This window comes from Falco naumanni, chromosome 4, assembly GCF_017639655.2.
Source record: "Falco naumanni isolate bFalNau1 chromosome 4, bFalNau1.pat, whole genome shotgun sequence".
In the NCBI taxonomy this organism is placed as follows: domain Eukaryota; kingdom Metazoa; phylum Chordata; class Aves; order Falconiformes; family Falconidae; genus Falco; species Falco naumanni.
The window spans coordinates 93263500-93276545 of NC_054057.1; the positions used below are offsets into that span (position 1 = coordinate 93263500).

General features: G+C 39.7%; 1 protein-coding gene across 2 annotated transcripts in view; it reads left to right on the forward strand.

The window, feature by feature from the left end:
• Positions 1–12175, forward strand: part of PDZRN3 (PDZ domain containing ring finger 3) — a 147356-nt gene extending 135181 nt beyond the window's left edge. For both annotated transcript variants that reach the window (XM_040592920.1, XM_040592922.1), the window contains 5 exons: positions 5650–5748; positions 6568–6630; positions 7510–7611; positions 8679–8795; positions 9749–12175. In XM_040592920.1, the coding sequence (XP_040448854.1) occupies positions 5650–5748; positions 6568–6630; positions 7510–7611; positions 8679–8795; positions 9749–11299 (1932 nt within the window). In that variant the 3' untranslated portion in view covers positions 11300–12175. The remainder of the gene's footprint in view (positions 1–5649; positions 5749–6567; positions 6631–7509; positions 7612–8678; positions 8796–9748) is intronic.
• The last annotated feature ends 871 nt before the right edge of the window (positions 12176–13046 follow it).

Below are 13046 nucleotides of genomic sequence, written 5' to 3' on the forward strand. Positions count from 1 at the left end.
ATTGATGACTCAGAGGTAACTGACATGTATTCCCTACAACAAAAAATAAATAAATACCATTTCTTTTCTTTTGAAGTTTACATGCCACAAGGAAAGAAAGACTATACACTGAACTACTATTTTATTATAAATTAAAAGTACATTCATTCTTCAGAGGCCCAGCCAGAAGTCGTTTCAGGCTCATAAACGAAGAATAATGTCACTCCAGGATTCCCCAGAAACGTTACGCATTAATATGTTTATTCAAACAAGTCTGTCCGGCTGTCAGACACACAGCCCAAGTAAGGGCTTTCTCAGCATGTTAACTTTCTCACATTACAAAGGAGAACATTCTACATCAAAAAGAGGACTTGTTCTCTCCCATTTGACTTTCTGTCTTTACCCTTTCCTATATGCAACTTGTATGTAGGTCTTGCTTTCTTCCAGAGTAGAGAACTGAACCCAGCTGAATAGCTAGTTGAGACTAAGCTTGGAGGTGAAAAACTACATTAAATGCTTGCTAACTGCTAAGAAATCTCCCTTCTGATACTCTAACTCAGTCTTGGACAGAAGTGAAGCCTTCACGTCAAAAGACTGAAGGAGAACAGATTCACTCAAACAGCTTTTTGCCCTCCCAGTGCACAGCTCGCGCACTGTTCCCGGCATGAAACCACAGCATCTGATCAGCAAAAAATGAACACACAGAGCACCAAAATCTGTCCTTAAAATTTTGAAATTAATGCTTCACTGCTTTTAGGAAACCATAAATAAAAGCTGAGTACCAGGGTTTCAAGCTCTCCCCATTTGCTGTAGTTTGCTACTTTGGTTGAAAGTTTTCTTTTATTTCTCCAATAATCTATTTGCAAGGGAGAGGAGGAGGCAAGAGATAACTACCTGAACATGGGAATCAGTACGCTCCATCAGAGGCACTCTGCAATTTTTATTCCATCCTGGTTGTAAAGCATTTGAAAGCATCTTTTATGTGAATATATTTCTTCTCAGTAAAAACTCCCGCTCTGCAGGGAGTTGCACTGATCAGGAGCTTCTCAAGGCATTACTGTGTCTCTGAATACAAAGGACCTCAGCCCTAGCAGTCCTGCCCAGGCAGCAACTGAATACGTAAAGGTTTAAAAAGCAGTACCTTCCTTCAGCTTCACAACTGTACTTGCTGAGACAAGTATTTCTATGCTGTTCAGAACAAACCTAAGAGATGGTACAACATTTCCACTTGCTGGCAAGCTAATACTGAAAGATTGTCCTCCCTTAGCTGTCTGGAGAACTTCAACATGATCTTAACACCTCTTACTGCATGAGAAAGGTCTTAATCACGGACCATTGGCCATCTGCTTGGCAAAGAGCCTGAGAATCCTTCAAGTTACCTTACTTAGGCATCCTAAACCTCTTTTCATCAGGGTGAGAAGCACTTTTCTTCAGCCTTCCCCAGCACCACTGATGATTTAAGCTAGTCCAAGCTCTGCGGTCCATCAGAGAGTTCCCATCGTAGAGCTGGGATGGCACAGAAACCTCAAGGTCGATTCTTCTCTAGGACGAAGAATTTTGGAAAGGAAACACATTTTACAAAATGTTCTTGTCTGAAAAGTGGAGAGGTGGTGGTTTTGCTTTTTACCTATGTTGAAAACCACAGTTACATGAAAAGATAAACAGAAAGATCATTTTCTTTAGCGTCAAGACAAGAAGAACAAGATTTTTCCTCCTGCTGTGCCAGGGTCAGTCACCAAAAAGTAGCAAAAAAAACTCACACAGTATAAAAGTAAGTAGTTCTTTGTATTTATTTCCCTGACATTCTTGTCTGGGTGAAACCTATTAATGAAATAGCCAAAAAGTAGGCCCTGCTGGTCAGGTGTGTCACAAGTCAGCACAGAAAAAAGCCCCACCACTTTTTACAGAGAGAGACAAGATGACAGTGTACGTATCATGCAACATTTGGATAATGCTTTGTAAATGTTTGAACTTTTTTTTACCCATCGTTGTCCTCTCATTTCAGATTTCTACTGTTCATTCCTGTCTTGTTAGAGAAAGGACTTTGATTTTTCTTTTTTTATATAAGTTTGCAGGCAGGCCATAATTTTAAATCAGAAGTGCAATAATTCAATAATCTCTTGCAAATGAAGGATCTTCTGAGCTTTCAGGGGTTCATTTACTATTATCACTTACTCCTCATTCATTATTATGAGCAGTTACAGGTATAATATCATATTGCATGTTTATTTCTCCTTGTCTTGCTACAAATGCCATACGGATTTCAGCAACTAGCTCTTTGAGCCCTCCTTGGCTCTACATTTGATATGGAGCCAATAATCTTTCAGACAGTTCTCTTGTGCAGACTGTTTTGAAATAGCATACAAATACTTCTCTTGAACATCTCTCGAAGTGTCACTTTTACCTGATCTAAAGAAGCAGATTTTAATTATCTGTGTGTGTGAAAGTTGTATCTTATATGAAACTTTTACATTTATCATACTAACGCAGCCCCAACACCACCACACTTTGTGGATAGCACCATCATCTGCTAGTTTCTGCGGATCTAGAGCAGGTGTTGAATAACTTCAGCGTCTCCCTTCTGCAATGTAAGTGGGCTGATACGTTTCATATTATTCGATCTGAGACCCAGCTAAGCACTAAATATACTTTCACCCTAAGACTGTACAGTACACCAGACTCATCTGAAAGAGCATGCATCTAGCAGACTCACTGGAAGGAGCCCAGCTGGTGCTGTGCATGCAGCAGCTGCTCTCTGCAGCAGGAGTACAGAATGCTGCAGGCTAGCAGGATCAGACCCTTGGGCTGTCCAGAGGTGCAACACTGAAGACAGGAGTAAGAAATAGCAAGTCCTGTGACACTGCAGACACGTGAACTTATGCCTTCAAAGTTCTCTAGACTGATATTAATTCCTAGTCTTTAATTAATCCCTGGTATAATTACACAAGCAACCATAATACCTGTACTTGCAGGTGCCATTCTTCTGTTTCCCCTTTCATTTATCTGTGCATTATAGAGACTCAACTCTGAATATGGAAAATAACTTTTGCTTTGAAGACTCTGGCATTGATCCTTCAACTCCAACTGGAATTGCACACTTTTATCTCTCAAATATCTCAAAAAATTATGATTGTATTAAAACTTCATTGATGCAAAGACCCACGGAAAGCAGCTGTTCCTATCTTTAAGTTCACAAAATTATCATGTTTGGGTAGCATCAAACACACTTACTCTATTCCTACCAAGACTAAAGGGATTGTACCCAAGGGTAACTCTGTCAACTAATTACTCATAAAAATTCAGGTTCTAAACACCTGCTCTAAAATATTTTTCCTTTAGCTTTTTACTGCTTTATTTGTGAGTGTTTTTAAACAATGTGTATCTGTTTTCCTTTTAAAATATATATTATTTAATTTACCAGATGATTTATTACCTTCTGCTATATCACAGGTGATGTCTTGGATGGTGTGTTTAAAATATAAACCCATACTTTTTTTAATTATAATAACACCTTTTATAGTTGTGTACTGTTGGAAAAACATCTATTGTTATTCAAAACATGCAGCAGGTAAGAATGAAACTAACAGATTGATCCCTCCTCTCCTTCCACTCCCAAAAATTGCTGGCAAGTGTTCACGGCTACATAGGATGTATTTAAATAATGGCCAAAGTCACCGTGCTTTTTTGTTTGTTTTTTTGTGGGGCTCTTCTTAACATTTTATTTATATATATATATACACACACACATATATATTGGGGGGTTTTCCCCACTACTAGTATGACAAACAGTAGAACGAGCTACAGCATTAATTTCTTGCCACTATGCCATTGCCATGTTTTTAAATAAGTAAACTGTATAAAAACTTTCCTAAAGACATGAAATCATTATGTTAAAGCATGCGGGAAGTAAAGGAATCATTCCAGGCCTGAATTAGACCCAATTCACAAATTCCCACCTCACCCCCAGTTGGCATCATTATTAAATGCAGAATAAAGGCATTGACTACAGTGGCATTCCCAAGCATCAACTGAGATCAGAATAAAATCCACTTTGTCTCATCTTTTCTTCTGAAGAATTTCCACCTTCTCTCTAGAAAGCCCCCAAAGCTTTAGAAATCTGGAAAAAAAATCCCATTATTAAAGCATTGTGTTCAAACCTTTAAGTAACAAAAGAGGGAGAAAAAGAGCAGCAGTTCACCATGGATACTATTGATTGAAACCATTTAAACACCATCTGAAATGTCACTGACATTTACAGCTATATTTCTCTTTTTTTTTTTTTTTTTTAATTATGCATGTTGACAAGTAAATAACATGAGAATGCTGATCTTGGCAGCTGTCATCTAGACATGCCAATAAATTATTCATTCAGCTTCTTTCATTGTCTTGCCCCTTACAAATGGCACAACACAGGTCAAAACAGAGAGAAGTTCAGAAATAATGAGTCGTGTTATCAGGACTTTTCCACTGGAATGGACAGGTCCAAGCACAAGCACATGGTTCAGGGTCTGCCCTGGGGCTGGGACAGTCCTCGGATCCTGCACGGGCTGTGCCCTCTTTCTCAGCCTGTGTCCCTTTGCCCCCTCTGCCTGGTCCCAACTCTTTCCTTCGCAGCAGTGGGGCTTGAGCCCCACAGCTGCCTCCTCCATCCTACCTGGCATTAGCTGCAGAGGCGTGGGACCTGGCAAAGCATCGCTCACTGCCAAGCACTCTGCTAAGGGAAGTAAAAAAATGCAACTACGGTTGCTATTACACCTCTATCTATGAGGAAGCATCCTTCCTCCCTGTGGCAGCAATTAGAGTAAGCTGGTCAAGTGCATTGCATTAGGCTCCCATTATGCCCCTTGGAAGCAAGAAGGCAGAGCTGAAAGATGTTACATGGATGGCCACACCGACTGCACCAGCCAGAAACATTGCACAGCTTGTGGGTATCTCCACGGATTTTACAACCCTATATACAGACCAGCATCACAGAGCAGCAGCAAATGTAGGAGTAAAACAACCCACATGAAATCCTCATTGCAAAAAAGCATAGAGAAAGCACATTTATTTTTAAGATAGCTTAAATGTCTCCAAGACTAACAAGACCACCGAAGAGCACTAGAATGATAAACCATGACCTGCTGAAACCAAACCCTTGCAAGATACTGAAGTGCTGCTTATATTTCTATTACAAATACCAAATTCTTTGCTGACAATATATTGATCTTCAGTCACGCTTTTGAGAAATTTATTGAATTATTTCATGAAAATTACACAAGTTAAGGTAATAGAGTATTATATTTTTCTCTGAAAAGCCAGAAAATTTCCCTGCTTATAAGGAAACATATATCAGCTGTGGCAAATATTGAAATCATACTTTATAAGTATTTTAGTGTTTGAAGTCTTACCACTACATGAAATATAGGTCATTTTTCTTCTTTAAGATCAATAAAAGGTCTGTTTTCAAAATGACTTCATATTGATTGAAGGGTCAAAAATGCCCCAGGTATCGATTGTCTGCATATAATCACGTTTTGCTCAGTAAGTTAACCTCGTCTACAAGTGAAATGAAAAGAGATCCACTATATCACTTAAGCAAAATATTTTCATTGTATTTGAAAAATTGCTTCCATCAGTCACCCATGTCTCACTGACAATGTCTTTTCTTTTTATTTTTTTAAACCTCAGGAAGTAGATTTACATAGAGTGAACAGCCAGGACAAACTTGGCCTTACTGTATGTTACAGAACAGATGATGAAGATGACATGGGTATTTACGTGAGTGAGGTAAGATTGAGCTGATTTCCATAAGATACAATTTGTCTTTTGAACTGCAGTGTTGGGCATTTAAGACATTTGTCTTCTGTTTGTACCGTGTTTGAAAAACAGCCAGAATGCAGCAATTGGCAGCAATACAATTCTTTTTCCTTTTCTCCAGACAGTGAAATCCTGCATCCAATGAAGCCAAGCTTTGGTATTATCATTCAGTGTTCATTTTCCCCCAACACAGTCTTAGCATCCAATTTCGTTTATGTTTTCAAAGTATTTTTAATATGTTCCTCCTTTAGTTTTTGTTCACATTTTTATTTGCAAAGATTTGGGGCCTGTTTGTCTTTGCCCCCTTTCATGAAATAAGTAGTATTTTATACATAATCTTTTTGTCATGCAGATCCATTTCAAATTAATAGCAGCAGTTTGGGGAAAAGAAACTCATAACTAAATCTAAAACTCTTCCATTAAAATGCATCCTTCCTGTTCTGCATGCAAAACCCGGTTCTAATCAGAGCGCTGTGTTGTAAAGCAAAATGTTAAATTATGAGGTAACTTGGCATCATGCAAACGTGATAAACCTACTTTCTCTGAAGACACATCTCAGAAAGAAGCGTTTTGGTTTTGACTTGATGATTTTAATATGTATTTCACTGTGACATAAGCAAGGAGGAGTCCTGTAATCACAGAGTGAGATGTACCCAACCACAGATTTGGCAGCAATGGCAGACGCACCAGCTTACAGTATCAGTCACGTTACCAGTACTGGCTTTACAACGGGAAGTAAATACTGAGCTCTCAAACCTCCAAAGCACTCACAGTTCTCTTATTTTCTAGATTGATCCTAACAGTATTGCTGCAAAAGACGGTCGACTCCGAGAAGGGGACCGCATTATTCAGGTACGTGTGTGAACAGTTTATAGTGCGTTAGCAGACTTTAGTCTGCTACAATGTCTTTAGTCTTTATTTCACTATAATTTTTACAAATCATTCTCTTCAGACTGGTATACATATGCTTCCTTTTAACTTTCTGAGGATATTTCCCTTTCACCCACCATATCTCAGTCAGATTTTGATATTCCTGGCTGCATAAAGCCCTATATTGGCCCTACTCTACAGGATAAGTGTTTTGTCAGCAGATATCATCCATTTCCAGTACATATTGTGATACACTTCCACTTTTAAGCCTTCCTTATACCACACAAGGCCTCCTTTTTGGCCCAAGTAACTACTCCTCTCTGCAGAATCTCTCCAGGCAGCCCTGTTTATTCACAGGGACGTTAGTACTTGTGCAGCAGGCTGAACACCCCAGTGCCGTGTGCCAGAATGAGCTATCTTCCAAGTGCAACAATCCTACACCATAAGGGCTTTGTTAGAAGCCTGAGCAGACACTGACACGAGCAGAGGTCCACATCCTGTTCAGTCTCTGGCAGCAGCATCCTCAGCCTCACCTGTCCCACACAAGGATGTTCCTGTTCCTTTCCACCCACCAGACCTGATGTTATGATTCTGCTCCTGCCTAGCTCTCCTTCTCCAGTTTCTGTCCTCATAACAAGGCTGTGCACATCACATGCAGAGGTATGGAATAGCTTCACGTGTCCAAACCAACACACTTGCCCAACGCTTACATGAACACCATGGCTGGAGACAGGAACACGGACCGTGCCTGGCCTGTGCTGCACTGTGATGTATCCAGCTACGCAGTTCCGAAGAGCTCATCACAGCAGCTTTTAAGTATCCCTATGAAAAGATCTCATTGTGTTGCTCTTTTCTTTAAAGATCAATGGCATAGAGGTACAGAACCGAGAAGAAGCTGTGGCACTTCTCACCAGTGAAGAGAGCAAGAATATCTCCTTACTTGTTGCAAGACCAGAAATTCAGGTACCGTAGCAACAACAAAAGCAGCCTCTGAAGTCTTTTAAAAGAATTGCTGTTTTGTAGAAAGCTGTTCTTTTGAAGAATTTTAACCTACCTAAATCTACCTAAAACCATATTATACAGTTTGACTAGGGACATATATATGGTCTAAAATAATGAAATTCAGCAGTCACGGTACTTTATATATATTTTATATTAAAGTTCAATTTATGAGATGTTCAGTGATTTATATATGCTGCAGTGCTATTATAAACATCAGTGTGAGATATGGATGGTTTCAAGCCCTAGCTTTGAATAACATACTGAACTCTAATTCCTATAGCTATTGATTACTCATTCATCAAAACACCTATTATTTAGCCCTTTATACACCATCTCTTAATGCAGTTAAATACCATCAAGAAGCATCCTCAGCTGTAATAAATGGTTGAACCAGATCTCTTTGTAGAGCAGGATTAGCACAACTAAGATATTGAACAAACAGCCACGAGCACTATTGTTTGATCTGTCTCTGCTCCTTGTGCTTTGAAAGCAACCCTTGCCAATGCACCTGGAGACATAGGGTCAGGCTTATGACTATCCTGTTAGCCTAGATGTTTCTGATCTTTCCCTTGCGGGTAATTGAGGCTGGGAGAAACAAAAAAAACCCCAGGTTTACAGACCCCTAGCCAGCATTTTTCCTCCTGGGCCTTGATGCTGCCTTGCAAGTGGTATGTTCAAGCTTTGGGAGTAATTTTAAACATCCTAATCAAGTCACGCACAAACCAAAGCAGCCCCAATTCTTAGAAGTATTTCCATGGATGAAAAGGCTGGTTTCATCTCATATATAAAGGACTGATGAAGATAAAACCACACTGCTGGAGATGGAGGCAGCTGTGAGGGGAGGTAGAACAGTCAATACCCCCACTTAGCAACAAGGAGATGTGTGCTCCTTCCCAGGACACAGCAACACTGTCACAGGAAGGAATCTCCTAAGATTTCCCAGTTTACACAAAGAAGGAACATAATTTATGTCAGTCTTCATACTTTTTTCAACAATTGGTTTGTTTTTTCCCTTCCTTTTCATATAGCTGGATGAAGGATGGATGGATGATGACAGAAATGATTTTCTGGATGACTTGCACATGGACATGTTAGAGGAACAGCACCACCAGGCAATGCAATTTACTGCCAGCATGCTTCAGCAGGTACTGCTGTTCTGTTGTACAGTCGTGTCAAAACTTCACATTGCGCTCGATATTCCAATATTGAGCTTGACTGAATACACTTATTGTCTCAAATGACGATCAAGGCAAAAAACTTTCAGTAAATTCAAGATATTCCATGACTATCCACAAACTTCATCTCAGGAACCAAAATGTTTTAAGATGTTACCTTTTTTACTTTGCCACTTACAACAACATGATCACAGTTCTTAGAAATCCACCATTCTGGCTGTGGTCACTGAGAGAAGTACAAGCTAGGTGGGTAGTGCATATAGCAGGCAGAGAGCTAACTTATACAATTTCCTGTTTGATATACACACCAAAAACTGAAAACAGCCTGCCTCACGAAACCTTAAAATCCAGATATAGAACTTGGGCAAATGACTGAAATAAGGTCTATATATGGGGAGAAAGGCAAAAAAGTTTTTATGTAGCAAAGTTTATGCAAAACCACAGATTTGGGCCTGTATTCCCCATTATTCTGCCATGATTAATACATCATACTAGTTCATGAATAGTTTTTCAGGTTTTGTCTAGAGGTTTTTTCTAGAGTTCTCTAAAACTCTACATTCTCTGTAGCATCCACATCTTTTGAAGAAACATATTCTCACTTTGCCCCCACAGTAGAAATAGATACTATTGTGCACCTAAGTGAGAGAAGAAACATTTTGAAAATGTGACTTCTACCATTGCTGCTTATACAACCAAAAAGCAGACCTCAGGTTCTTCTGAAAAGGACATCCATAGCAGGCTGTGGTTTTGGTCACCAGTTCTGAGTTCTTAATAATATTCTTTCCATATAAGTAAAAGACAAAGATTTATAAAGCGTAACAAGTGACAGATTAAGAAAACTATTAAGAAATAAAAACCGTGAAATATTTTATGTCCTTGCAATAATTTCTCTTTCTGACTTTTTTTTTTTTTTTTGCTGTTAGAAGAAGCATGAGGAGGATGGAGGTACCACAGATACAGCCACTATTTTATCTAACCAGCATGAGAAGGACAGTGGCGTGGGGCGCACAGACGACAGCACTCGCAATGATGAGAGCTCCGAGCAGGAGAACAACGCAGATGATCACACCACCTCCTCCAATACTTTAGGGAGCCAGAAGAAGCTGACGTACAGCCATGACACCCTAGGAAGTGGCGATATGCAGTTCAGCAATGAGTCGTTTATCTCAGCCGACTGCACAGACGTTGACTTCCTTGGCATCCCCGTAGACGAATGTGAACGATTCCGGGAACTGCTGGAACTGAAGTGCCAGGTGAAGTCTGCCAACCCTTACAGTCTGTATTATCATAACAGCACTCTGGATATGAGCAAAAGTGATCAAGAAAGTGTTGACAGAGAGCTGGAGATGCTGAACGAGGAGCTGCGCAATATTGAGCTAGAGTGCCTGAATATTGTGAGAGCTCACAAAATGCAGCAGCTGAAAGATCAGTACCGGGAGCCTTGGATGCTACATAACAGCGGGTTCCGCAACTATAACACAAGCATTGATGTTCGTAGGCACGAGCTCTCAGACATTACAGAGCTCCCCGAGAAGTCTGACAAGGATAGCTCAAGCGCATATAACACAGGCGAAAGCTGCCGAAGCACACCACTCACGTTGGAGATTTCCCCTGACAATTCACTGCGCAGAACTGCAGAAGGCATTAACTGTCAAGGTAATGAGGGGGCAGTGGCATATAATGTCTCCCAAAAGAATTTATTTGCTGGCTCAGAAAGTCATGAATCCAGCACTGGTAAATGCCATGCCTCTGCTAAAGATCCCGAACTTGGCAAGCAGCTGGAAAGCAAGGAGAGAAAAGCCAGTGATGGAAGCAAAAGCCCTACGCATGGTCAAAAACCTTCTGGTTCCTACGTCTCCCCGTACCATCACTCTCCATATAAGCATGCTCATATTCCTGCCCATGCACAGCACTATCAGAGCTACATGCAGCTGATCCAACAGAAATCAGCAGTGGAGTATGCACAGAGCCAAATGAGTCTGGTGAGTATGTGCAAAGACTTTAATTCAAGCCAGAGTGAAGCAAGGATGGAGTGGAAAGTCAAGGTCAGAAGCGATGGGACCCGCTACATTACAAAGAGGCCAGTCAGGGACAGGCTGCTGAGAGAACGTGCCATAAAGATTAAGGAGGAGCGCAGTGGTATGACTACCGATGATGATGCCATAAGTGAAATGAAGATGGGCCGTTACTGGAGCAAGGAAGAGCGGAAGCAGCATTTAGTGAAAGCAAAGGAGCAGAGGAGGCGGCGTGAGTTTATGATGCAGAGCAGGTTAGATTGCTTAAAGGAACAGCAAGGTGCAGAAGAAAAGAAAGAGATGAATATCATTGAACTGAGTCACAAAAAAATGATGAAGAAGAGAAATAAAAAAATATTTGACAATTGGATGACAATCCAAGAACTGCTAACCCATGGAACAAAGTCACCAGATGGCACACGGGTGTACAATTCCTTCCTGTCAGTGACTACTGTATAATCACCACTGCAAAATTATGTACATAAAACGCTACCATTGGGGTAGAAATCAATGCCTCGTTCAATGTGGCAAGATCTTTGTATATAAGATACAGTCATCAAGTTTATAGTTCAAATACTGAACTCTACAACTGTGGGTGCCAGGATCTCCATTATGAAGCGGAGAGGACGCTTGCCCATCTCCTTCAAAGGCAATATTAGCAGTGCTTTTTGGAATACTGATTGTACTTTTTTACTTCTTACCTTTTACATGAAATGTTTAAATATCAGAATTGTATTAACCATACTTACACAGGTAATTTGCTTACACTATATTCATATCAAAAGGTACCCATGCTTTTCTTTACCTAAAAAAAATGCAAAAAAAAACCACAAGAGCAACTGCACATAGGTATTTTTTGTGAAACCGTATTTTGTGATATTATTTTGCTGTTGTTCACTTCTACACAGAGTGCTGTTTATCAATATTTAGCTCAAGGTTTGAACTCAGATTTAGAGACATTCTCTTGTAATATTTAACATTTATCAAACAGCAGTTTTTAGAGTTATGCTCAACATATAAACATTTTTCTTTTTAAGGTGTCTGAAGAAAGTATATAGGGTTCATCTGAAAAGCCTGAAGCAAAGTACACTATACTGCAGCTTTAAAGGATTTTAAAGCATGTTTGCAAATGTTGCAATCTATTGAAAAAAGTGCATGTACAGCTGAGTTGTTTATATAAGACAGTTTGTGGAATTTGAAAAACCCATGGTAGTAACTGTTTGCTTTATAGATATGAATGTATTGAATTATAAAAGCAGTTCCATGAAATCATCATTAGCTACAAACATTAACAAGTAAAATGAAGTAAAATAAATTATTGTTTTATATTTCAAACTATTTAAAATTCTTTTGATTCCCTTCTGGTTTCACCACGTAGAGTATTCTTTCCTCGAGCGTAGTGTGCTGCAGAAATGCCTGGAGAGCCTACCAGAGTCAAACCTAACAGAATAATCCACATCCTCACTTTGGGGGGAATTTGGATTGAGGTTTTCTTGAGGGAAGGAGAGAAGGAAGAGGCAAGACAGAAGCACAAGGAAAATCAAGAGCAGAATCAAGCAATACATATCCTCAACTCACAAGGCATTTAAGGTGACCTGTAAGTGAAAAAGAAATACGATTCTACCCTGCTGTTTCGCTTTGCTTTGTGGTTTCTTAGTGGTACATAAAACCCACCTACAAACTTCTGTGTGTGAGTTTGCACTAAAAACAGACAATACATAAATTAAAGCATATATAAATTAAAGTAAATAAAAGAGATGGCGAAAGAGACAAAAGCTAAATGTCAAAGAGGTGTCACACTTCTTTTCTAGTTTTGCACTTCTAATTAAGGATTCAGATATAAATTGGAATATTCTGCTTGATTAAAAAATTTAGACTCATTGTGAATAGCCCCCAGATTCTCCACATCCCCTCCCTTTCTGCCTGCGCCACCCTCCCCACCCCCCAAAAAAACTTGCTCCCCAAACCCTTCTAAGTTTCCGTTCTAGAATCTCTTGTCATAACTGTACAGAGCAAAAATTATAATCTTAATGGTAAAAGTGATAAGTATGAAGCAGAAGGATTAACAGCTTCTCAGTGTCTATTCTGCCTATTATCAAGAAGCAAACAAGATTTGTTCAGGGTTTTTTCCACCCCTTTTGTGAACTAGCACTGAATTGGCATCGAATGTACATCTACCATATTCCACAGTAACTCTTTTACATAC